The following is a 23702-nucleotide window of genomic DNA, read 5'->3' as shown; positions in this document are numbered from 1 at the left end:
TTATCACGTGTTTTCCAGGACAGCGAATCCTCAATAAGCGAAGACACTGGTTTGGGAAGCGAGTGTTCATGTAAGTGTTTAGCTTTTCCCGTAAATACTTTCTGCCTTTAAACAAGTCTGACTCATCTTCTTACCTTCAGACCTGGCAGCGCTTCTTTCCCTGGCACAAAACCACATCCCGGGAGCTCGGCTGGTTGGAGAGTCGGGACGTGAGGTGGTCATGAACTTTCCACAGACCTCTGCCAAGGACAGCAGCCTCGGGGTCTTCCTGGCGGAGCTGGATCAGAGGATGGGGGAACTGGGAGTCAGCAGCTATGGTCTGTCAGACAGCACCCTGGAAGAAGTGAGAAGTTGGGATTGTTTTGGGTTGAAAACAAAAAAGTTGATGTTGAAAAACATGAGGTTAATCTGTGACTGTAGTGAATTTGTACTTGTTTGTTTGTGTTGTTTATATCATCAAGTGATTTGGTGATTTATCTGCTTCATTACATTTGATAACCTAGAATCACTTCCATTTACTAATGAAAACAAAATCAGTACATTTTTTTAAATTTGATTTCAGATCTTTCTGCGGGTGGCGGACGATAACGCCGTAGATGCAGAACCACAGGGAGAACCGCATCTCGCACCACAGGGGGCGCCGACACAACACGTGGAGAACGGTTTGTGTTGTTCGTTGATATCAGTAAAATGTTTAGAATTTAAGATTAGCAAGAATATCCGTTCTAGTTAATTTTGTTATTCAATATGAGACAGTTTTATTATTCAACGACGGACATTTTTATAGTCACTTACCCTGAAACGTGTGTAGTAGTCGATGAAGCTTCATGAAACAGTGTCATTATTTCCTGAGTCCACTAGATGTCACTCTTTGCTCTATAATCTATTGCTTTGAAAAGTTATTCTATTGAAACCTCATTTTTAAGATGATGGCGCCCCCTGCTGTCCTTTTTAAAAAAAACATGACACTGCTTCATGAAGCTTCATCGACACATCAGTAGTGTGTAGACTTATTAGATCCGAAACTCTTATGTCATAAACACAACATAGGAAAACTTTTATACAGGAAATAAAGGAACGAATAAAAGGAAATTCAATTTGATGGTAAAATACTAAACTATAGAACCTTATAGAGGGGCTAGAAACAAATCCTTGAATATTGTGTCTTTAATTCCTATGAATTGATGCAAGAATGATTTAATGGTGGTTGAGATGAGTGAGTGTTTGTGTCCAGCAGGAGCTCAGGTGACCGACCCACTGAACGCAGGTGAACACGCAGAGACGCCCGTGACAGGATGGAGGCTGGCCTGGCAGCAGCTACGAGCTCTCTTCATCAAACGCTGGCATTACGCCTGCAGGAGCAGGAGAGGCGTGTTTGCTCAGGTGACTTCCCTCACGTCTCGCTTCCCTGCATGTATGCATTTCTGATGACCTTGTGTTGCTTCTGCAGATCGTCCTGCCGGCTGTGTTCGTTCTCGCCGCCTTAGTCTTCAGCCTCATAGTTCCTCCCTTTGGAATCAACCCATCTCTGGAGCTGCAGCCCTGGATGTACGGCGAGCAGTTCACCTTCTTTAGGTACGTTATTTTCTTTTATTTATGATATCTCTTCAAAAGTGATATAAACATATAGAAATTCTTAAATCTAAATATAATTAGTTGTGTAGAATATAAGGAATTCTGTTCCGACACATGACATTTCCAGTATTTTATGGTAGAAATATTCGGCCTTCGGTAAATTAAACGGATATATGTCAGTAATGGTTAAATATTGAACTTGGCGGCACAGAGGGAATGTTAACGATGATACTTTTGGAGGTTTAATTGTTGAACTTGAATGCTTTTCCCAAAAAAGAGACGAGAACATCCAGCCAGTGTTTCAATAAAGCGTTCAAAATAAACAAACTATAGGCAATAGCTGTCCCGATTTCTGAAACCAGAAATTTGAGCCATTATGATTTAATAGGTGCTCTCAAATGTTTTCATAAGCACACAGAGTTTCTTTCATATATATGTATATGTATTCCCAAGGTTATTTCTTTTTCAGCAACATCTATATTAATTTCTTTATGTAATATGTTGAGATTCTGAATTAATGCATGAAAACATTAAAGCATTAGATTTGAACTTTTGTAACAGTTCACGATTTTTCAAACTAATTGAAGTGTATTTAAAAGGCATGATCTAATATCCATTATTCATTATTTATACGTCACTTTATGTTTATGTCTCTCATTTTATTTATGTTTATTTTTATTTTTCTGAATCTCTTTTGATTTCCTTTATATTGATTCCTTCTTTTATTCGGCACTGCCACCCCAAAAAAATAAATATTTTAGAAGCACTAATTTGTCGTTCACTCATCGATGATCTAGCAATGACGCTCCAGGACAACCAGTTATGGAGAATCTGTTGGACGCTCTACTGGACGATCCGGGGTTCGGTACCAAGTGCATGGAGAAAGAGCAGACGGAAGTCAACACCAAGTAAGACAAACTCGTCTCACTTCTCTTGATAATCGGTGAACACATAACAAATGCAAACTTCTATCCATGTTGTCGACCCCCAGATATCACCTTGAACTTCAACAAGGCTTCAAAAAAGTGACATGAAAGTGTTGTATTGTTACAGGTCGCAGCAGATGTGCAACAGTATCTGTATTATTGTGACAAAATCAATCAGTGTCATCGATGCTGCTGCCTGGATAGTTTCTACTTTAGATGCAAACGAAAAAAATTCACCACACTGCGATAAAAAGCAACAATGATCGGATCAAAATAAAACGCCAGAAAAATGATGCCAACCATAAGATTTCATTCCAACTTAATTTTTTGAAATGCATCGAAAGTAGGGCTGTGTATTGGCAAGAATTTGGTGATAGGATATGTATCACGATACATATGTGGCGATACGATATATTTTCATTCTGTTGAAACGATGACAGATTGTTGTAAAAGTCAGAAAGAGTGTTGTTTCTTAAAGAAAAACAAAGAAATTTGCAAATACTTTCACTAATCAAATGCCAAAGTGCTTCTCAAAATATTAACTAAAAATGTAAACTTATATAAACAATGAAATCTTAAACATCCTGGAGCAAGGGGTAATATCCAGTATCTGTCAGTGTTCTTTAACTTTAAACTTCGTTTTAAAATTAGTCCAAATATCAGCTTTAAAAGCTGCTGGACTCTGGTATATCCTTTCTTTTTTACTCATTTCTGCCATTTCATTGTTTTTTATTTTTTGGAAAAAAATTAAAAATTTGATCTGTGATCAACACAATTAAAATATAAGCCATTTTTATCAGCTCCTGGTTGGTTAAATTGTTGAATGTTTTATTTAAAAACTAAGGCATGGAAACTCACTGAGTTCCAGAGTAAAGTAGAGTTATACTGCCATCCAATGGTGAGAGAGAAGATAGCTTTTTGCAAAGTAGGGTCCTGACAGAGCGACTGAAGGGGCCTGATTACAGCTGTGCCACCAGACTGATTTACTCTCAACTGCAACTGCACCACATTTACATCTCTTTTCTAGCGTAAGCGTTTTCATCTCACTGTCCAGCCATGGTCTACATTATTCAATTTGTCTTTGAAGCAGCTCGGAGTGCAGCAGCCCGCAGGGCGGAATGTTCATGCGGCCGCAGGTGGGCTTCTACACCTGGCAGATGTTCGACAAAGGAAACTGGACCCGAGAGAGACCCTCTCCAGACTGTCAGTGCAGCACAGAGAAGGTCAGCAGGATGTTGCCCGAGTGTCCGGTGGGTGCTGGAGGACTTCCTCCTCCACAGGTAGGTTTAACACTTTGAATTTTAGGGCCATTGTTGGAATATTATCAGTGTGTGATAGTTTGCAATATTAGGACATCAAAGTGGGTTGGACAGGTTTCATATTGAAACGGGAGTTTTATGATGTAAATGTCGAGGGTAGTTAGAAAAAAAGGGTCAGAGACGTGAAGAGAAAGAGGCACGTGTGAAGTTTGATCCATCCTTGTGAAGGTGTTACAAGGATTAAACGAGTTAAAACCCTAAATACTTATGAATTAAAAAGCTAATTCTTCCTGTAACAGTTTGGTAAATTTTCCTTTCGTCCATCCCGGCATTCTATCTCTCCTCCAGATAAAGAGGCCGACGGGTGACGTTCTTCAAAACCTGACGAATCATAACGTCACGGATTATCTGGCCAAGACCTACTCGCAGCTCCTGAAGAAAAGGTGAGATGCTGAGGCGTAAATAAATAAAATAAATACCCCGCCAAGTGCTTCAAGCTCTAGATTGACTAAAAATCTGTTGTTTATTTGTGTCGTGAACAGTATGAAAACCAAGAAGTGGGTGAACGAACTCAGGTGAGAGACGAAAAGATCTGCTCTGAAGGTTCGTTCTCCTGACATCGCTGTTGCTCCAGGTACGGAGGCTTCTCCCTGGGCGGCAAAGCAACACAGATGGCGTTCGATATCGATCACGTCCAGGATTCCATCTCTGCTATAAGAGACCGTTTCCCAGTTCCAGAGGTAGAGTAAGATTTCGGGAGTGTTGACTTGCAGCTGAACTTGCTGTTCTTCCTCACAGAACAGTTCTCTGGACCATTTGCTCGACAGAGTGCCGGGTTTTTACGCAGGACTCAACAGTAGAGACAACGTGAAGGTGACACGAGTTAGCGTTAGTGATGTGTTGATGAAGCTTCATGAAGCAGTGTCATTATTTCCTGAGTCCACGAGTAAGTGAGTGAGTAACTTTATGTAAGTTATTTGTAAAGCGCCTTTCTAGACCAGGGTCACGAAGCGCTTGAACAATAAAAACATAAACAGTTAAAAATACCTAAAAGTTTAAAAAAAAACTCTCAAATAAAAATGTCTTAAGATGTTTCTTGAAGGAGTCAGTAGATCATCAAACACAGAGATGGTTCCAAAGCTTAGGAGCAACAGTCTGGAAGGATTTCTCTCCTCTGGTCCAGAAGCGTGTTCAGGAACCATCAGTAGATTCTGATCCACAGACCTCAGAGCCCGAGCTGGGGTGTAAGTCTTCATGATGGAAGGTCTGACCATGAATAGATCTGAAAGTAAGAACCAGAATTTTAAAATTGATCCTGAAAGAAACTGGCAGCCAGTGAAGAGTTTTAAAGATCGGGGGAAATGTGAGTTCTTCTACTAGAGCAGCTCAGAATTCTCGAGTTTTGTATAAACTGCAGGCGAGACAGCTTCTTTCTAGATGTCGTTCTTTGCTCTATAATCTATTGCTTTGAAAAGTAATTCTATTGAAACCTCACATCATTTTAAAAGCTGAGGGCGCCCCCTACTGTCCTCTGAAAAATATGACACTGCTTCACGAAGCTTCACCTCACTAGTTAGCGTGACCAACGGTGGGTGACGTCTCTGGTGCGCAGGTCTGGTACAACAACAAAGGCTGGCACGCGATGGTGTCCTTCGTGAACGTGATGAACAACGGGCTGCTGAGGGCGAGTCTGCCGCCCGGCCCGGAGAGGAGGAGGCACGGCATCACCGCCTACAACCACCCGCTCAACCTGGACAAGGAGCAGCTCACCGACATGGTCAAGTCAGTCAGACCTCACGGAACGCTCGGACGCAGAATGATCTTAAATGAACTCTTGTTTCCTTCCAGGATGACGTCAACCGTCGACGCGCTCATCTCCATCTGCGTCATCTTCGCCATGTCCTTCGTTCCCGCCGGCTTCGTCCTCTTCCTGATCGAGGAGCGAGCCAGCAAAGCCAAACACCTGCAGTTCGTCAGCGGAGTCAAACCCGTTCTCTACTGGCTGGCCAACTTCACCTGGGATATGGTCGGTCGTCAGTAATCCATCATGATCGTGTTGTTATCGATAATAATTATCATCATTATCTTTCTCCTCAGTTCAACTACTGTGTCCCGGCCATCATGGTGGTTCTGATCTTCCTGTGCTTCAACCAGCAAGCCTATGTCTCCGAGACCAACCTGCCCGCTCTGGTGCTGCTGCTCCTGCTCTACGGGTCAGATTTCACTCTTGAACTAGAAGTTGTTGTTGAACCAGATACTAGTGAGTAGATTTCAGAGGAAAATATCCAATTGTATTCAACTCAACTGTCTTTTTTACTTCGTGAACAACTTTTATTGAACAGACCTGACGAACCTGCATTTTGTGTGTCCCTCGTGAAGTCTTGAGTATATACTTCATTAAAGTTCTTCATTTAGGGACTTTTAATCTTAACCCTAAAAAATAGGAAAACAAATGCTTTAAAATAACGTGTTTTTAATTTAATATTTACATGTGTTTTCTATACTGTTTTTATTTAAATTTAAATATAATGTATAATCTTTTTTTATATATATATATATTTAAAGTAATTTCATAATTACATTTTACAAAAAATACACAAGTATTGAGAAATTAAAGTATAGATATAACACATATTTTATATCGTATTTAGTGGCTTTTTCCACGACAGCCCCTCACAACAGTAACGTAGCCCCTTAATTACTTTTTCTCAGGGGCCACGTTATATACTGTGAGTGTTATAAAGGGGAGTCAAGCCAAAGGACAGAAGGGACACTTAAAAGGAATAAATAAAAAGACAAACCTTAGCGTACGTTTAAGTTTTAATCTGATTTATATATCCTTTAATTGTTCCTCTCAATTAAATTATTTTAAGATTCTATGTAAAATGTCATATTTATATATACTATATATATATATATATATATTATCAAATGAAATAAACAAAGTTATGTTATTAAATAAGTTATGTCATATTTTAATTATATTATACTTAATATGAATTCCATTTTAAAATGCGATACCAAAGCTCTTTATTTAAATTGAAATTATTACCCACACACGTTTTATGTAGAGTTTAACTAGTAATTAAATGTTGATTTAACCCTTAGAAACATGTCAATTGTATAGTGTTATTGTGACCTCATGCTTTGACAAGGTCTGACCTTTGACCTAAAATGGCAAATTAATCATGTAAAAATTTGTGGGTACTTGCCTGTTGATACCTTCGCTCCTGGGTTGTTGTTTTTAGTGACACCCCCTGCTGTGTTTGAAGTCAATTTAATATTATAAATTCTAATAGAAAATCATACATATTAGAGAATAAAGGACATAATTTCACAAATATGACAAAGAAAATTGGGTTTATTAAAATTGTCGGGGATTTTTCTATGTTGGACTTGTCCATGTTTTTTGTAGAAATAACAGTAAAGTGTAGATTTTATTTCACAGGAGCATAGAAATGTATTATTTACATCAGCTCAATTAAATCGTTTATTCATTTAAATACATTTTCGTGTATTTCCAATATCTCTTAAAACGGTGTGTTACCTCTTGGCTGCAACAGATGGTCCATCACGCCCCTGATGTATCCGGCGTCCTTCGTCTTCACCGTCCCCAGCACGGCCTACGTCGTCCTCGTCTGCATCAACCTCTTCATCGGCATCAACGTCATCATCGCTACCTTTGTGTTGGAGCTGTTTAGGGACGAGGTGGGTGTCGGCAGCCAAAGATTGTAACACAACGTTACACGGTTTCAGTCTTTTACTGTGTTTTCCTCCTTGAACAGTATCTGAACGACATCAACAAATCTCTGAAGAAGGTCTTCCTGATCTTCCCTCACTTCTGTTTGGGCCGAGGCCTCCTGGATATGGCCAAGAACCAGGCGATGGCGAACGCCTTCCAGAGATTAGGTGAACAAATCCTTGACTTCCTCTCCTTTCTGCTTCAGGCTGAAGTTAACCGTGATGGTCTCTTCCAGGGAGCAAACCGACCCTGGATCCTCTGGAGTGGGACTTCTTGGGGAAGAACATCTTCTTTATGTTGGTTGAAGGAATCGTCTTCTTCATTTTCACCATTTTACTGGAGTACAAGTTCTTCATCCGCGGCAGGTAAACTTGCTTCACAGCAGTGATCTGCTGCTGGATCTATGAACACATGTTAAATATACTGCATTTTAGTTTCCTTACTTTTGTTTTTAAAGAAGATGATTATATAAGAAAACTTTTTCCTTTTTTAAAGGTAAACTTATGTCAAACTTTTCTGATTTACTCTAGTGTTTAAAAGTCTCTTGGAGAATTGATGACATGTAGTGACAAACCTCTTTTCTTGACCAATCACAGCTAAGTGGGTGTGGTTATGGTAAACAAGATTTAATCTCCAGAAAAACAAAGTGTTTTCAGTGGGCGGGGCTTAAGATCAATTTCTAACGTCAATATTTCAATGAGAAGAGGCACATAATGATGAGTACAATAGAGGTCCAATATCATTTAAACCCTTGTGTTATCTCTGGGTCAAGGTGACCCGGAGGCTTAAAAACAAATGTGTTTGCGGTATCCCTTGTGTTGTCTCTGGGTCAATGTGAACGACCTCCCTGGCTTCCATAAATACAAATGCAGTGGTGGAGGTCGTTTACCTCGACCCAGAGACAACACAAGGGATACCACAAACACATTTGAGTGACATAACACTATCCAATCATTTTTAGTCTGGCAACTTCAACAAGGTTGTTCAGTGTTTTACGGCATTTTTGTCTTCAAACAATAATTTAATTGGCTGAACTGAGGTTCTCAATCAATTAAAACATTTAAAGTTGTTTTTTTTTTTTTATAAATGTTTACAAGTTTTGTTTGAACTTTGAAGAAGCAAATGCTAGCTAGCTAATAGTGATGTGTCGATGAAGCTTCATGAAACGGTGTCATTATTTCCTGAGTCCACTAGATGTCACTCTTTACTCTCACTCACACTCTATAATCTATTGCTTTGAAAAGTTATTCTATTTAAACCTTACATCATTGTTAAGCTGAGAGCGCCCCCTAATCTGAAAAATATGACACTGCTTCATGAAGCTTCATCGACACATCACTGCTGGCTAAGGTTGTTGTTGTTGGCCAACGAGGTTACAACACAAGTCGGACTCGTTTATATCTGCCGTTACCTCAGCGATGTTACTTGTACTGAACTTAATAATTGCTTGACATAATTGTTTATACAATACCGTGCATGTCCATCAGGCCGTGGTGGACTGAACCACTGGTCCCGCCTCCTCCTGGTCCTGAAGACGAGGACGTGGCCCGAGAGAGGGAGCGAGTCAAAAGCGGCAACGCTCACTCTGACATCCTCACCATGGTGGACCTGAGCAAGGTGAAGCTACATGAGCTACACAACAGGGATGGGTTGTTGAGGCCTCATGAAACCGCTGCGTAGTGAAGACACTGTATCATGATACATGTCTCAAGATGCCTCATCAACCCATCACCTCAACACTTGTTTAACCAGGGATATAAAGTTTAATAGTATTGAATGGAAAACTGAAATCCTTGACTAAAAATGTCCTTATCTTGTCGACAGATTTATAAAGTTGGTAAGAAGCCTGCAGTGGATCGTCTGTGTCTGGGGATTCCTCGTGGTGAAGTAAGAAAACTATTCTTCATATTTACCATCTCTCTACCATAACCACGCCCACTCTGCTGTTATTGGTCAAACATCGATGTTTGTCACTGCGCGTTATCAATCCCAACAGTAACCAACTCCAAAGGACTCGTTGTATAAACAATGCAGGGGGTTATTACACCTGGCCCATTATAATGGGCTCCGCTCTTGTAACCTCTCGTTCGCCCGGATTTCAGAGCAAGTTTATAAAGTAATAAGTTGAAAACATGGTCATGATGAGAGACTTACTGCATCTTGGAGAGGAAGACTTCAACATTTGAATCAAGTCAGGAGAGTTGGAGTTTTATATTAGTTGCCATTTATAAACAGAAAACTAGAATTGCATGTACTTTCCCCCTCTAAAGTCAAAGTTGACCTCATTATATAATTTTAACCTTAAATTCTCTTAAATAGTGTACAGCGTACAGAAGCAGGGATGAGTATCAGCACCTCTAATTTCACAGGAATTAATTGAGGCCCCTGTGTTGTTCTCTCACTCCTCTGATCTCTAAAGCTGTGGAAAATTCTACCTAAAGCTGTGGAAAATTCTACCAAAAATCTGTTGATGTCTAATATCAACTCCATGTTGATAATCACATGTATCGTATCAGTTACAAGCTTCTGTCGCGTCCATTTGTCCAGTGTTTCGGTCTGTTGGGAGTGAACGGTGCCGGGAAGACGTCCACGTTCCGCATGCTGACCGGCGACACAGCGGTCACATTTGGAGAGGCCTATCTTCACGACTACAGGTGCTGACGATGCAGTCGTTCTCTTTCTCATGACTCTCTTTCTAATGTTGTTTGACATGACGTGATGAAGTGTCAGTGTGTACTGTCCACTAAATGTGTTGTTGTCGTGTCAGTGTGCAGACTGAGATGGATCGTGTCCACCAGCTCATGGGATACTGTCCTCAGTTTGACGCCATCAATGACCTGCTGACCGGGCGGGAACATCTGGAACTGTACGCCAGACTTCGAGGAGTACCGGAGACATCTGTCGCAAAGGTATCGTCTCTAGTCTTCTAGACGGTTGTCACCTACCCCTCCTTTAATCCATCCCTCTTTTTGGTCAGGTGGCTGAGTGGGGGATCCAGAAGCTGGGCCTGACCCAGTATGCGGAGTGGGAGGCTGGAAGCTACAGCGGAGGCAACAAGAGGAAACTGTCCACTGCCATCTCCTTAATCGGAACACCGCCGGTCATATTCCTGGTGAGTGTTTTAGAGAATTATAAAGAATATATATATTCTCATTTGATGAATTTATAATGCAGTTTGCTTTTCTAAATGTATGTTTTATTTATTAAAACGATTTTTGGACTTCCCCTTTAACTATATTATATTTGAGCATTTTCTGGCGCCATCTAGTGGCCGTCAACGGTTATAGCAACGATATATAGTCTCGAGCGCTTCCCGTTTGAACGTGTTTTTTAACTGCTTTATTAAATTGTAGGACGAGCCCACGACAGGAATGGACCCGAAGGCAAAGAGGTTTTTGTGGAACTGCATCCTCAGCGTGACCAAAGAAGGACGAGCTGTAGTTCTCACCTCTCACAGGTAGGGGGTGCTGCTGCTGACACCGTGTATTCACGTTTGTTGTTGTGTTTTCAAGCGAAAATCGATCATGCAGTTTGTTTTAATGTAGTTTAAATTGAGTAAATGAGGCGAGAGCCTGAACAGAGAGTGTAACCCATGACTCTGCCTGGACAGCATGGAGGAGTGTGAGGCTCTGTGCACCAGGATGGCCATCATGGTGAACGGAAGGTTCCAGTGTCTGGGATCAGTGCAGCACCTGAAGAACAGGTAACACTCGTTGATCTGTGTGACTGGAGGAAGAGATGTTTCTGTGCTGGGATCAGTGAGGCAGGATCTCAAATACAAACGGTTGCTTCTTCTTCTTGAAGTATTCTATCTAAGCTGAGTCTCTTATCTTCAACTCCACGATCTGAGCTGCTTCTCATCCTTGATCACAAGATTTTCTTCTCATGTTTTCTGCCGATACTTGTAATGACTTTAAGAAACAGACTGTGACGCAATTATTTCCGTGGAGCGTTAGGAAACTCATTGAAGTTGAAGGTCTCCATTTCTCAACTTTCCTTCTCTGCATTTTCTTCACAACAAAGTTCTTGTTATCTCCCACTGATGAAGGCAGGATCGTTCAGATTAATCAAGTCACTCCAGAGAATCTTGAGTGACTTGATTAATCCGACCAAAGTAAATTGTGGTTTAAACAACTTCCATCACACTGTTTCTCTGACTGAGGCTTCGATTCCTGAGGTCTGACCACAGCTTCCTCTCAAATAGAACAGTAATAAGAACATCGCTGTGGCTGCAGTTTCTTGAGCTTCTTCCTCATATATTTTGTTGAACGTGGCACTTCTTCAAATATTATCAGTCCTTTGAATTTCTTTACACTGAGACCTAAAAAAGAAGAACATTTTAATAATGAAATAATGCATGTTTTTTAAAGTGTAACTTTTGTTTGGAGTTTTTGTCCTATATTGTTAACAAATATATTTACCGTATGTGGCAACTGTAGTTCTATGACATTGCTGTTACACTTTTCTGACGCTAGAGGGAGCCAAGTCAATATTTTCAATCTTTCATATAGCTGCTTTAAAGGTCAACTCAAGTGTTGATTTAGGTGTTTCTTAAATAGATGTTGTGACTCTATTGTATCATCAGTGTGTGTTTGTACAAAACTCTCTTTTCATTGAAATATTCACTTTAGAAAATATCTAAAAAACAGTTTTTCTGGAGATTAAATCTTGTTTACCATAACCACACCCACTCTGCTGTGATTGGTCAAGCATGGAGGTTTGTCACTGCGCGTGATAAATCCCTTAAGTCTCCACCTCTAAGGGACTCGTTGTATAAACAAAGCGGGCGTGATTACAGCTGATATACATTTTACTTTTGTCCTCCATCAATTAAACCTGTAACGAAGGAAATCAAACTTCTAACTCACCAGAGATGCTGTCATCAGTTCATCTTTAGAAGGTTTCACATCAACCAATCACGGCGCGGGATATTATTTCCGTCACCTCCAGCCTCTGATTGGTCAAATAATCAATGCGTTTGACATGGCGACACCTAGTGGTTGAATTTGATAACGTTGGTGACGGTTAATGTAACTCTGGATCCTTCAGGTTTGGCGACGGCTACACCGTCATCCTCCGCCTGGAAGACCGGAACTCCAGCCCGGGCTCTTGTCCGGTGGGCGACTACATGGCGACCTCGTTTCCCAGCATGCAGCTGAAGGAGCGTCACCAGAACGTGCTGCAGTACCACATCCCGTCGCACGACTGCTGCCTGGCCAAGGTCTTCGACGTCCTGGCCAACAACCACGAGGAGCTGGGCGTCCTGGACTTCTCCGTGTCCCAGACCACGCTGGACCAGGTGAGGAGAACCTTGGAGAACACCTTCGTTTAAGTCTCCTCGCGACAGATGATCAAGGATTCGATTGAGAGATTAGGAAGATTAGATGAAGCAGTTCAGCTGAACATGTTGATCAGTAAACAGCTACTTTGTACTTCACGCAAACAAACAAACTTGTATAGGCCGTTAACTGGAGAGCAAATATGTGCACAAGTGATCCTTCTGTCTCAGCAAATACAAGTACACACTCTGGCAAACAAACAACTGTTTCCAACAACAAGGCAAATTTAAAGAGGAAGAAAGCAAACGTGTCACTGATCTGGAAGAATCCACAAAGCCACAACAAACTGTAGGTTTGCGTTCACCTGATCCCTGAAGCGATGGTCGTAACAGTCCTGACTATATCTCCACAACGGTAACTCTGTCGCCTGCGAGGAGACGAGGAAACAAATCGTCAATCAACGACCTTGACAGGCGCTTCAGGGACGGATCACGAGGTCGAGGCTCCGGAGGGGGGAAAAGATTGGAGATCCTCAGGGCTCAGTTCTTGGCGCCCCTAGCAAACAAGTAATGACGGTGTCCTGTAGAAGTAACAACTATTGGTACAAATTCATCGCTAATACACTGAGCTTAACACCTAAAGGGCTGGAGGGTGAAGAAGAAATGGTTTAAGACATAACATCTCAAGACGTTTTTATTTGTTCAGGCTTTTCCTTGATTTTCTGGAACTCCTGTTGTGTTATCAGTATTATCTTGATCTTTAAAATATATACTTTATTGAATATTGTTTTGATTGTTTAAGCGCTTCGTGACCCTGGTCTGGAAAAGCGCTATACAATTAAAAATTACTTACTTACTTACTTACAAACTTTTATATTTTATGCCATTGTCTGCAAAATAAAGAACTATAGACAAAATATGGCAAATGGTATCAAGAAACTTGACTTTCCCAACAGATTTTTAAATTTTCTCCCGATTTATTTTGTAACATTCAAATGAAAAGTGGCACAAAGGAGAAAAAGTCGTCAAAACGAAGGACTCGTTGTGACTCGTAATGAGAAGTAAACAGAACAAGGTAAAAATCAATCACGTCTCCACACCAGTTCTAACGTTGAACTCTGACTCGGCCAAAGTAAATATAGTCATGAATGTGTTTGCAGCTCCTGGGCTGGCATGTTGCCATGGTTTCTAGATAGTAGTCGTTGGAACAAGTGATTATATTTGCGTCACAAATGAATGCAATGAACACAATCTATTCCCTCACACAAGAAAAAAAACATTGTTTGTTTTATGCTCTGGTGTCCCACAAGGTGCCCTACTTGGACCTCAAGTATTCTTGAAAGTGGTGCTTATTAACCATAGCGGTGCCCCTCATGGCTCACTACTTGGACCTCTGTTTTTCTTACAATGAGCATTTTTGTTTATTTATTTGTATTTCCTGTTTATATACTGGCCACGTCTTTGAATGAAGTTGTGTAATAATTGTGTCTCTCCAACACCAAGTGTACCAGAGACTTTAATTACTGCTTATACAGCGTTTTTTTGAGTATTTTTATTCTCGTAAAACTGTTAAAAAATATATATAACAGTATTAAAGTAAAATCACTGGCGGCAAACATGAGTACACAACAAATGATCACATAGTGTAGCTATTTCCTTCATGTTGTGCCATGAAAATACAGCTTCGAAAAGTGTTTTGACTTACGTTTGTGTGTTTAATAATCACGGTCAATGTGACCCTAAATTTTGACGAGGGGAATATTTTGTTGATTTATCCTCCTTTTTTTTCCTCAGGTGTTTGTCAACTTTGCTAAGGAACAGACCGATGACCTCAGCGACGTCGTCGTCATCAATAACGGACCAGCACAGCCCAACAGGCCGGACTTGACCCTTCGTGTCAGACCTCCGGACACAACGGCGACCCCTGCCTCTCAGGAGAAGGCGTTGCAGCCGCGGGGGAGAAGGACTCCCAGGAGGTCTAAGAAGGGACGATCCAAGGAGACGAAAGCCGCAGAGACGCCGAGCAGCAGCAGCAGCAGCGACGGAGGCGACGACGACCAGGAGGAATCGACCAGCTGCAGCAGGTTAAAACAAAGAGGCAAGAAAAGCAGGAAAGATCCTTCTCAGCTGTTCATCGTCGGCAAAGACACGGAGGACACGCCGGTGTGACATCGTTCAGGGTGAATCAGAAACATCGCGACCTTGAAAGGTCAAACACCATCAGCCTCTGTATCGCTAGGAAGCCAAATTACAAGTCCATCCTGTTCAATCATCTTGATTTTCCTTTTTGTGTTCGGCAAAAGTATTTTCTACATGTTTTCTATTTCCTTGTTTCCAGTGATTTTTACTGAACTTATCCATCCCAATTGAGAACATCCCATCACGAGATGCTGATCTTTATCATTCAAAACTTGAAACCATCGAGCACTCGAGGAATTGAACCCGGTTGCCCATCGTGAGACTTGTAGCACGTGAATGCTTCGCTGTAAAAAAAAAAACAGGCCGTGGTGCCTTTTTCACTCCTTAGTTTCCAACTTTATTTGTCATTTTCTGTTGAAGCTAAAAACGGTGTTCCTCAGGGCTCGTTACTTAGACCTCCTGCAATCTCCTTTACTTTGCACTATAAAAAGGAAAATGCGGTGCGCGCTCGACACTTTTTACAAAACATTTTAAAGAATTGCTGCAGTTTATACAAATGACAAATATGAGTCTCATAACTTATGTTTAATGTCTGTGTTACATTTTATCTGGAGATGGTGTCGGAGAACAGTTTGATCAGTTGGTTTCAGCAACGAAAGTTGTTTAAGCTGAACTATTTATTTAGTTGGTTATTTTATTTATTCCAATTAAGTTATGTTATTATAGATTATTACTTGTTTTGTATTGTTTATTTAGACCATGTGTTTCTTGTCATTGTGCTTATGAAGAAATATGGTGTTGAATGTAGATAAAATTAAACCATGAGGAAAGATTGTTGGGATCTGTTTACTATTCAGTCATTTAAAAAAGAATGCTGTAATGCTTTGAATGTAATATAACCAATTTGACTCTGATTTCTTCCCACTATCTTTGATAGCTCACGTCGTTCAGTCAACTTTTTAAACCCATTAAACGACTGAATGCTAAACAGACCAAAAGCTTTTCTGAACCCGAGTGTACTTTGAGGAATATACTTGTTTACTACATGCGTGAAACAACTTGTGCACGAATGTTCTTTGCATCATCTGTTAAGATCTTGAGTAAAGAAGCCTGGGTGTCGGTAAATATTTGTTATTTGTGTTATTTGTTGAGTCAACTTAAACTGAAACCTTTATGACTACAGATGGAAAGTAGCATTGTGCTAAATCTGGTGCAGCCATGTTTTTAATGTAACTGCACATTGTCCTTTTTAAACAAAATAAACCGAAACTTTATTATAAATATTTGACATGTTTCCTTCCTGGAGGCAATCGTTCCTTTCAAGATTTGTTTTATTTTATTTATTATTAACTCTTGGGGTTGACAGTCGTGCTTCTGATTGATGGCTTTTGTCGACACAAAATAAAAGTATATTCTATGACGCCAAACGTCTATCACAATAATGATTGACAGGTTCCAGAAAGATGGTTTTTGAGCCTTGGGTTTTGATCAGTTATTTGCGGATGTTTAAATCTTAAATCTACATCATTTTTAAGTTTCTTTAATCGATCTTTCTTTAATCGATCTTTTTAAAATATGTGTTAATTTATTTATTATTAAAAATATTTCGGGGAAAAAACATTATAAATAATTTGATAAATAATATCACAAATACGTTATTTATGAACTATGCAAAACCAGAATCCATCTATTTTCAGCCGGACTTGAATAAAAACATAAACCATCTCCTGGTCCGTGATGTTGTTTTTTTCTGCAGAGGAGTGAGAACTCCTTCCGCCTATCTTCGGCTGCTGAAGCTATTCTTGTCCCAGTGCTAGTCCGAGCCAAGCTAGCAGCAGCTAACAGACGTACCCCCCGAAACCACTGTCTCCCCTTTACCCGTCCGTGCTGTTCCCTCCCGGGTGTCCTTCTCATCTACGGTTCTTCACTAAGATGGTCGTTTTGACAACTGACAATGAAGAGCAGGATTATATGTGAGTGACACCTTCCAGCTGGTTAGCTTTAGCCTGCTAGCTTCACCCAAGACTTCATTTTCACTACGAGCTTTTTTATGTATTTATTTTAAATGTTGAAATAGTGCGCAGTGGTGTTTAAACACGTGTTTAGAACCATTTCAAAAACACAAATTATTTACGCCAACACGTCATTGTGAAGCGCTTCCGTGTTTGTTTACCAACCATTAGCATGTTAGCTTCTGTAGCTCGTTGATGCATATCGTGTTTATTTACTTTAATGTCAACGTTTTGACAAAAAATGACAAAAGGAGTTGAACGTTGAGTTGTGGTCGCTTTCATCTTGTGCTTATGCAATACAAGCAGACGTGTAAAGTGTGAATGAATCTATATAAATGCATGTAAAAGTGGTAAATGCGACGAGAACAGAGGTGGTCGTGATGTCACTGACCCACTTGTGCGTGATGTCCGCTCTGGCTTTGACCCGCTTTCCGTTATTAGACCGAGAGAGCTGCACTTGAACGCAGCACTGTTGATAAATGAGGTGAGACTTCATCTCTTGAAGCCCTGATGTGTTGATGTTCTGCTCCGAGTCTCTCCTGGATGACGTGTGTAGTCTAGAGACAGACACACAAAGCAATTAAATCATTCATTGAAGTTGTTTTCATCCTTTCATTACATGCTGTAGTTTATGAGGTTTTATGAGCTCCTTGGCAGGGGTATGTACAGTCTCTGTGCTTTTTCTAGATACAACTTAAATTATTCTTGTTGTCAAAATGGTCACATAAATATTAGCATCAAATTTTATTTTCACTTTACAGTCTAATTGAAATAACAAACACCAGGAGTCTCACTGAAATTACTCCCGAAAACAGATTTATTTCTAAACCATGAGCTCTTAAACTATCTGTCAGGAAACATGTTGTTTTTTAAATACCAATGCAAAGTTTTTAGAATATACCATTTAAAAATGTTTTCAATAAATTAAATAATTCCCCCCTTTTTTCCTGATCATGTTTTTTTTCTCTACGTAATTCATAGCGTCATTATTTGTTTTTAAAAACAGTAAATATAAGAATAAATATTTAATCTAATGATCATCAGCGCGTCACACACACACACAATTCTCAGATTTAGTTGTGGAGCAATTTCTTCTGGTCAAAGATAAACACTTGGAAATTGACTTTATAATTGTTAACTGCGGTTGATTATTTAATTTTTAAACAAATATATATATATATATTTGTATTTTAAAAAACTATACGTCATTGGAGTGACAAATATGTACCTTACTGCCTTTTTATAGAAATAATGTTACACTAAGTATTATGTTTTAAAGATGTTTGGTTGGTACAAAAAATATATAAAAATAAATTTGCTATACAGCAAACCATAACTAGTAAAATGATCTTTGTGAGAAAATAATTGAAAATCTGCTGCTTGCAAAGATGTAGAAATGTATATAAAACATTATTTTAAAGAAAATGTTTTACTCCTGCACAGATTTATATCTGATTGAAGTCAGGACACACACACACACACACACACACACACACACACACACACACACACACACACACACACACACACACACACACACACACACACACTCTCACACACTCTCACACGTTCTACTTGCTGGCTTTTGGGTTCAAGTTCATAAGATACAACTTGTGTGATTCCAGCCTGATCGAGGAGCGCAAATGCACCTCGCTGCCCAACTCCCCTGCGAAACGAGTGTCTCCGTCCAAAAAGAAACAGTTCTATATCCTTCAAGCCGTCCGGAACTCCGAGCTCACGCCCCGAGCCAAAGGCAAGAAGAGCCAGCGTCGGCAGGAGAACAGTAAGATCCCGATGAGTTTCCCAGAATGTGCAAAAAAAGGACTCTTTAGGGGGTTCGTTCTGTTTGCATCACATGGTTCATCTCGTCCATCAGCGCGCTTCCTCGCCAACCTCCTGGAGCGAGACGAGTGCTGCCACGATGACCTGGAGGTCTGCAGCAACCCGGCGATACCGTCCATCTTCACCGAAGCCTGCGTCAACGGAAACTACCTCGAGGTACGATCCTTACGTTCCCGTCCGGATCCCCGGGGTCCGTCCTCACGCTCTCCTCACCGTCTCCCGCAGCCCTGGAACGACTTCATGAAGTGCTCCGGCGAGGAGCAGGACCGGCTGCTGTGCCTGCTGGAGCGGGAAGTGGCCAAGAAGAAAAACCTCCAGCGCCTCTTCAAAGGATACCAGAGGAATGGTGAGCGTTCCGGTGTCAACACGCGTGTGTTTGTCGACTTGTTGTCCTGTTGTCCTCTCGTCAACACCTGCTCCGCCAACCCACAGTAAACCCTGCCTTCAACGCTCAGGACTGCTTCCAGAAGATCGACCGGAGACTCCGGACGACTCTCAGACGCAAACAGATCCCCCTGGTGGGTGAGACGTCGGTGCTGGGATTGAAAATATGGATGTACTTGAAACTTACTTGTCGCCAGGATGCGTGTCCTCATGCATCACTGTCAGAAAACACAGCAATTAAATCACTACAAGAAGTCATGGTGAACATCAAGTATGGATCCTCTTCTTCTCCTCTCAGGGAACTCTGGAGGGGCTTGAGGAAAACCTGCTGAGCTTCTTCAACACTCAGCCGCACTCTGTCTACACGACCAACCTCAACAGCAGGTGCGGAGCTTCTGCCTTAAACTGATTAAGTTACGACAGTTTGTTTTTAAACTTTTTTTTAAATGGAGAAAAGTGGTTAAGAGAGCAGATTATTAGTGTCTTATGATGTGAGAGAAGAGGACAATTAATGTAGTGCGGACATGCTAGAAGGATGTGTCGTCAAATTAAGTATTTTTTGATTTGCGCCACTGAATTTGATGATGTAAAATGTCCTTGAATTCTACCAACATTTAAAGGGAAACTAATGTATTGAATTTATTACTTTATAAAGTTAATCTGAAATCTGGGCGAACGAGAGGTTACGAAAGTCTATTATGACGTAATAATGGCTTCACACTCCGCTTTGTTTATACAATGAGTCCCTTGGAGGTGGAGACTTCTGTGATTGATGACGCTTGGTGACGAACCTTGATGTTTGACCAATCACAGCAGAGTGGGTGTGGTTATATTAAACAAGATTTAATCTCCAGACAAACAAAGTGTTTTCAGTGGGCGGGGCTTAACATAATTTTCTAACGTCAATATTTCAATGAAAAGAGAGTTTTGTACAAACACACACTGAGGATATTTTCGTTCAACATTTTGCACTTAAATGTCAATTAAATGATATTAATGTGTGAAAAGTCTCTTTGATATCCTTTGTTATCGATATCTTTTCACTCTAACTTCAACTCGACCACACATTTATCAGCACCGTCATGTTGTCATCTTGTTCTGAGGTGATCGGACGCTGCCTGTTGTCGTCTTAAATCTGGATTACTGAAGATAAAGCCTCCAAAATTGCGGACGAGACGTTGTCTCTGACACTCGCTGACGACCATGAAGAGGTTTTTCATGAAGGTGTGTTTGTGTTTGCAGCTTCGAGAGGCTCCTGCTTCACGCCGTGTGCCAGTACATGGACCTGGTGTCAGAGAGTGAGTATCACTTAGTCCTGCACTGGTAGTGAGAAAACATGTTTTATTTATATGTGAAATATAGCGTTATTTGTTGTACAACTGTTGTTGACCAGAGCCCTTCGTTACGCTGAGACATCTTTGTTTACTCCGAGTGTTTTACGTAAACCCGAGCGATGGTGAAACCGTGCGATCAAAGTCCGTTTGTGTGTCCGGACCCTCAGGTACCGACTATAATGGCTTGCGTCAAACCGAGGTGGTGAACAAACAAGAGGAGTTCCTGCCTCCTGCACTGCTCTTGTCGGCCTATTTGGACCAGATCAGCTAATTGGGAGGGACCACGCCATCACCGCCCCCCCCCCTGCCCCCCATCACACCTCTGACCCGGATCCCAAATTCTTATCAGTCACTGCTCAGTGGGTGAGCTTTTCATGTGACGCACAAATTCAAAATGTCTGTCTTTCTCTGGCTGGAATTCAGATTAGCTTTAGTTGTGAGTGAGTGAGGCAACAACACAACACACTTCCTGGAATATTATTGGACACACATTCAGACCTAGAGAGTGTGTGTCGCATCTAAATGACCACAAATTATTACTGATGTGTCGATGAAGCTTCATGAAGCAGTGTCATATTGTTCAGAGGACAGTAGGGGGCGCCCTTTGCTTAAAAATTATGTGACGTTGCAATAGAATTACTTTTTTTTTTAAAGCAATAGATTATAGAGCAAAGAATGACATCTAGTGGACTCAGGAGATAATGACACTGTTTCATGAAACTTCGTCGATCATACAAATTATGCTTCACAACTATTAGTATTGATTGTAGGAAACAAATCTAAAATCTAACAGGAATGTTTCAAGAGCAAGAAATCATTGTTCATGATTTAGAAAAAACAAACGTAGAAATGAAACTTCTTCGACGTTCACTAGATAAACGTCGCACCACATGTTACAAAACAAACATTAGTTTGACGTTAAAATACAAAAAGTAATAAAACATCATCTATATATTAATTTATATAATTAACGTTTACATTTATTTCAAGGGAAACTTTTCATCCGTTTTATTTTGTTTGATCAGATTCCGGTCAGATCTTCCACAGATTGTTTCTAAAGGTGCTTATTATGGGATGCGATGCCTGCAGGAACCAAGCATGAGTATTTATGTATCTGATCTAGATGGTGAACATGCAGATATCGAGGCTGTCGCAGCACAATATTTGTCCGTTATTTATTTCTGTCTGGGGGCCTTCTTCAACTTGTTAACCAGCAGTGGATTTTTTTCTCTTCTCATGTCTCTACTCTGTTGTAAATACAAGACGTGATATGTCAACATTTAACGTTAGGAAAACGGTAGACGGCGATCAGTTAGTGCCATTTCTCACTGAGAATGATGAACCCAACAACCCTGGAACGCACTTCTGCCTTAAAAAGAAACACTTTTTTTTGTTCATTCTTTGTACATATATTTATACATTTGTACACGGCAGACTTTTTAAAAGCGCAGATCCAGGTCGTTTGACAAACGTGTGTTTTATCTCTTTGATACTGTAAACAAAAAACAAAAAAAACCTGTTGGTGCATTTTGTTAACAACCAAAGTTGTGTGAAAATGTCATTTCTCAGGCTCTTGCAGTGTCTGATTGTGTCACGTTGTGTACTGTAAATACTACTCTTAGGTTACTAGTGCCAAGATGAAAACGCCTGCCACAGCCTGAAAGCTTTATAAACTGGACATATGTGAGTGTGTGTACCATGTGTGTGTGTGTGTGTGTGTGTGCTGCAGTGATCATTTAGAACTGTAACTGCAATATTAAATGCATTTTAATTGACTCTAACTCAAGAGTGTTTCTTGATGAATCAAACAAGAAAGTGACTCGTGCCGCAGAGTTAATCGCATCGGGCGTCATGCCTTCTGGTATTTTTTATTATTTATAGAGTTATTAGCTGATCATTATCCAGTAGTAATCGAATAAACATGGGTGTAGTTCTACTTTCCTCCGCTGGGTGCCGCTGTAAACAATGAAATGTAACGAGCGACCACGTTTAGAGAGCGTTGTCTCACTCTTTTGGTCTAATCATTAGCAATCATTTGAGGGATTGTTTTTTTTAAATATTTTAGATATTTTCCCGACTACTATACATTTTTGCAGTGAGCCAACACGATTCAAGAAGTATTTTAATGATCTTAATTTTAGTCGGACAAATCCTAGCGGTGTGACAAAGTCAAACAAAAGGACTAAAAACTAAGAAAACAAATAAACAAACCCATGAAACAAGTTTCAAAACTTTTAAAAACAAACAAACTTTGAAATAAACTTTGAAACAATTGACGAAAAGCTAGACACAACCAGGAGGGCGCTAACATTTTAAGTCCTCAGACTTCCATGTCACTTCTAACATATATATATATATATATACATACAGGTATATATATATATATTTTAAGGTTTTTTTCCTCCCTCAGAATGAAGTCTCTGATACAAGTGACTTTATAATATTTCTTCTAAATATCAAAATGTTTTTTGTTTATATTCTGTTTATTGGTTGATTATTTATTTCATTTTGTTGGTTATTTATTTTAATTTATTTTCTTAAATGTCTTAATTAATGTCTGTCTTTAATTGTTTTAAGGGTTTAATGTCTGTTGTTAAGTCCTTTCAACTGTATTCATGTTTTGCATCGTGAGTCAGAGAGGACCACAATTTCATTTATGTCTTAATACTTGCATACTTGACAATAAAAGAACTTGACTTGACTAGTGCGTCAATAAAGCGGCGACGTTGACGAGGAGCGACGCGTGTGCAGGAGGATACATTCTGATGCGACAACATGTCCGACAGCGTGTGGCTGCATGAAATATAAGCACAGCTGGGATTTTTTTCTTCAAATCCAGACACCGGGTTCCCCCTTTATGGCATGCGAGGCACTAAACTCTTTGCTTCTTCTGCGTTACGAGATGTTGAAAGTGGCGTCAAGTCGGACGACTCTAGTAGAAACGTGGTCACAACTAGTTCAGGCCAGAAGTTTGGACACGCCTTCTAATCGTTTTCACGATTGTTTACATAATAGATTTTCAATGGATGCATCACAACGAAGAATGAACTCGTGCAGAATAAAGTTATTTAACAAAAAAAAAAGGGTCTTATATTCTCGTAACTTCAACTTTCCATGACCTTCAAAATAAAGTCTTATTCACCTTAATTCACAGTTCTGTCTTTTTTACCTCCTGAGGGAACAATAAAGTTTTACCTTACCTTAAGGGTTA

At 40.2% G+C, this 23702-nt stretch overlaps 2 protein-coding genes across 4 annotated transcripts in view; both read left to right on the top strand.

Moving 5' to 3' along the window:
- The window catches only part of abca7 (ATP binding cassette subfamily A member 7), a 34874-nt gene extending 18674 nt beyond the window's left edge, over nucleotides 1–16200 (top strand). The window contains exons 24-49 of one of the 3 annotated variants that reach the window (XM_087783460.1): nucleotides 19–70; nucleotides 141–343; nucleotides 563–662; nucleotides 1238–1383; nucleotides 1451–1575; nucleotides 2373–2483; nucleotides 3589–3781; nucleotides 4109–4203; nucleotides 4303–4335; nucleotides 4395–4500; nucleotides 4559–4633; nucleotides 5373–5542; nucleotides 5609–5786; nucleotides 5858–5973; nucleotides 7324–7468; nucleotides 7546–7669; nucleotides 7738–7867; nucleotides 8990–9119; nucleotides 9327–9389; nucleotides 10050–10156; nucleotides 10270–10411; nucleotides 10480–10614; nucleotides 10856–10959; nucleotides 11113–11205; nucleotides 12552–12801; nucleotides 14575–16200. In XM_087783460.1, the coding sequence (XP_087639586.1) occupies nucleotides 19–70; nucleotides 141–343; nucleotides 563–662; nucleotides 1238–1383; nucleotides 1451–1575; nucleotides 2373–2483; nucleotides 3589–3781; nucleotides 4109–4203; nucleotides 4303–4335; nucleotides 4395–4500; nucleotides 4559–4633; nucleotides 5373–5542; nucleotides 5609–5786; nucleotides 5858–5973; nucleotides 7324–7468; nucleotides 7546–7669; nucleotides 7738–7867; nucleotides 8990–9119; nucleotides 9327–9389; nucleotides 10050–10156; nucleotides 10270–10411; nucleotides 10480–10614; nucleotides 10856–10959; nucleotides 11113–11205; nucleotides 12552–12801; nucleotides 14575–14949 (3501 nt within the window). In that variant the 3' untranslated portion in view covers nucleotides 14950–16200. Of the gene's footprint in view, nucleotides 1–18; nucleotides 71–140; nucleotides 344–562; nucleotides 663–1234; nucleotides 1384–1450; nucleotides 1576–2372; nucleotides 2484–3588; nucleotides 3782–4108; nucleotides 4204–4302; nucleotides 4336–4394; nucleotides 4501–4558; nucleotides 4634–5372; nucleotides 5543–5608; nucleotides 5787–5857; nucleotides 5974–7323; nucleotides 7469–7545; nucleotides 7670–7737; nucleotides 7868–8989; nucleotides 9120–9326; nucleotides 9390–10049; nucleotides 10157–10269; nucleotides 10412–10479; nucleotides 10615–10855; nucleotides 10960–11112; nucleotides 11206–12551; nucleotides 12802–14574 lie in introns of all 3 variants that reach the window. The other 2 variants (XM_087783462.1, XM_087783459.1) reach the window with 2 other exon arrangements.
- Nucleotides 16201–16731: 531 nt separating this feature from the next.
- Nucleotides 16732–23192, top strand: r3hdm4 (R3H domain containing 4). Its single transcript, XM_087783458.1, has 8 exons — nucleotides 16732–16892; nucleotides 18557–18714; nucleotides 18808–18929; nucleotides 18999–19119; nucleotides 19206–19291; nucleotides 19456–19541; nucleotides 20400–20455; nucleotides 20659–23192. Exons 1-8 carry the CDS (start codon nucleotides 16852–16854, stop codon nucleotides 20760–20762), a joined length of 774 nt encoding a protein of 257 aa, XP_087639584.1. The 5' UTR covers nucleotides 16732–16851; the 3' UTR covers nucleotides 20763–23192.
- Nucleotides 23193–23702: the final 510 nt, after the last annotated feature.

The sequence above is a fragment of the Callionymus lyra genome, chromosome 2, assembly GCF_982586985.1.
Source record: "Callionymus lyra chromosome 2, fCalLyr1.hap1.1, whole genome shotgun sequence".
Lineage (NCBI taxonomy): Eukaryota > Metazoa > Chordata > Actinopteri > Syngnathiformes > Callionymidae > Callionymus > Callionymus lyra.
The sequence above is the reverse complement of the archived record's forward strand: the minus strand, read 5'-3'. Positions and strand labels throughout refer to the sequence as shown.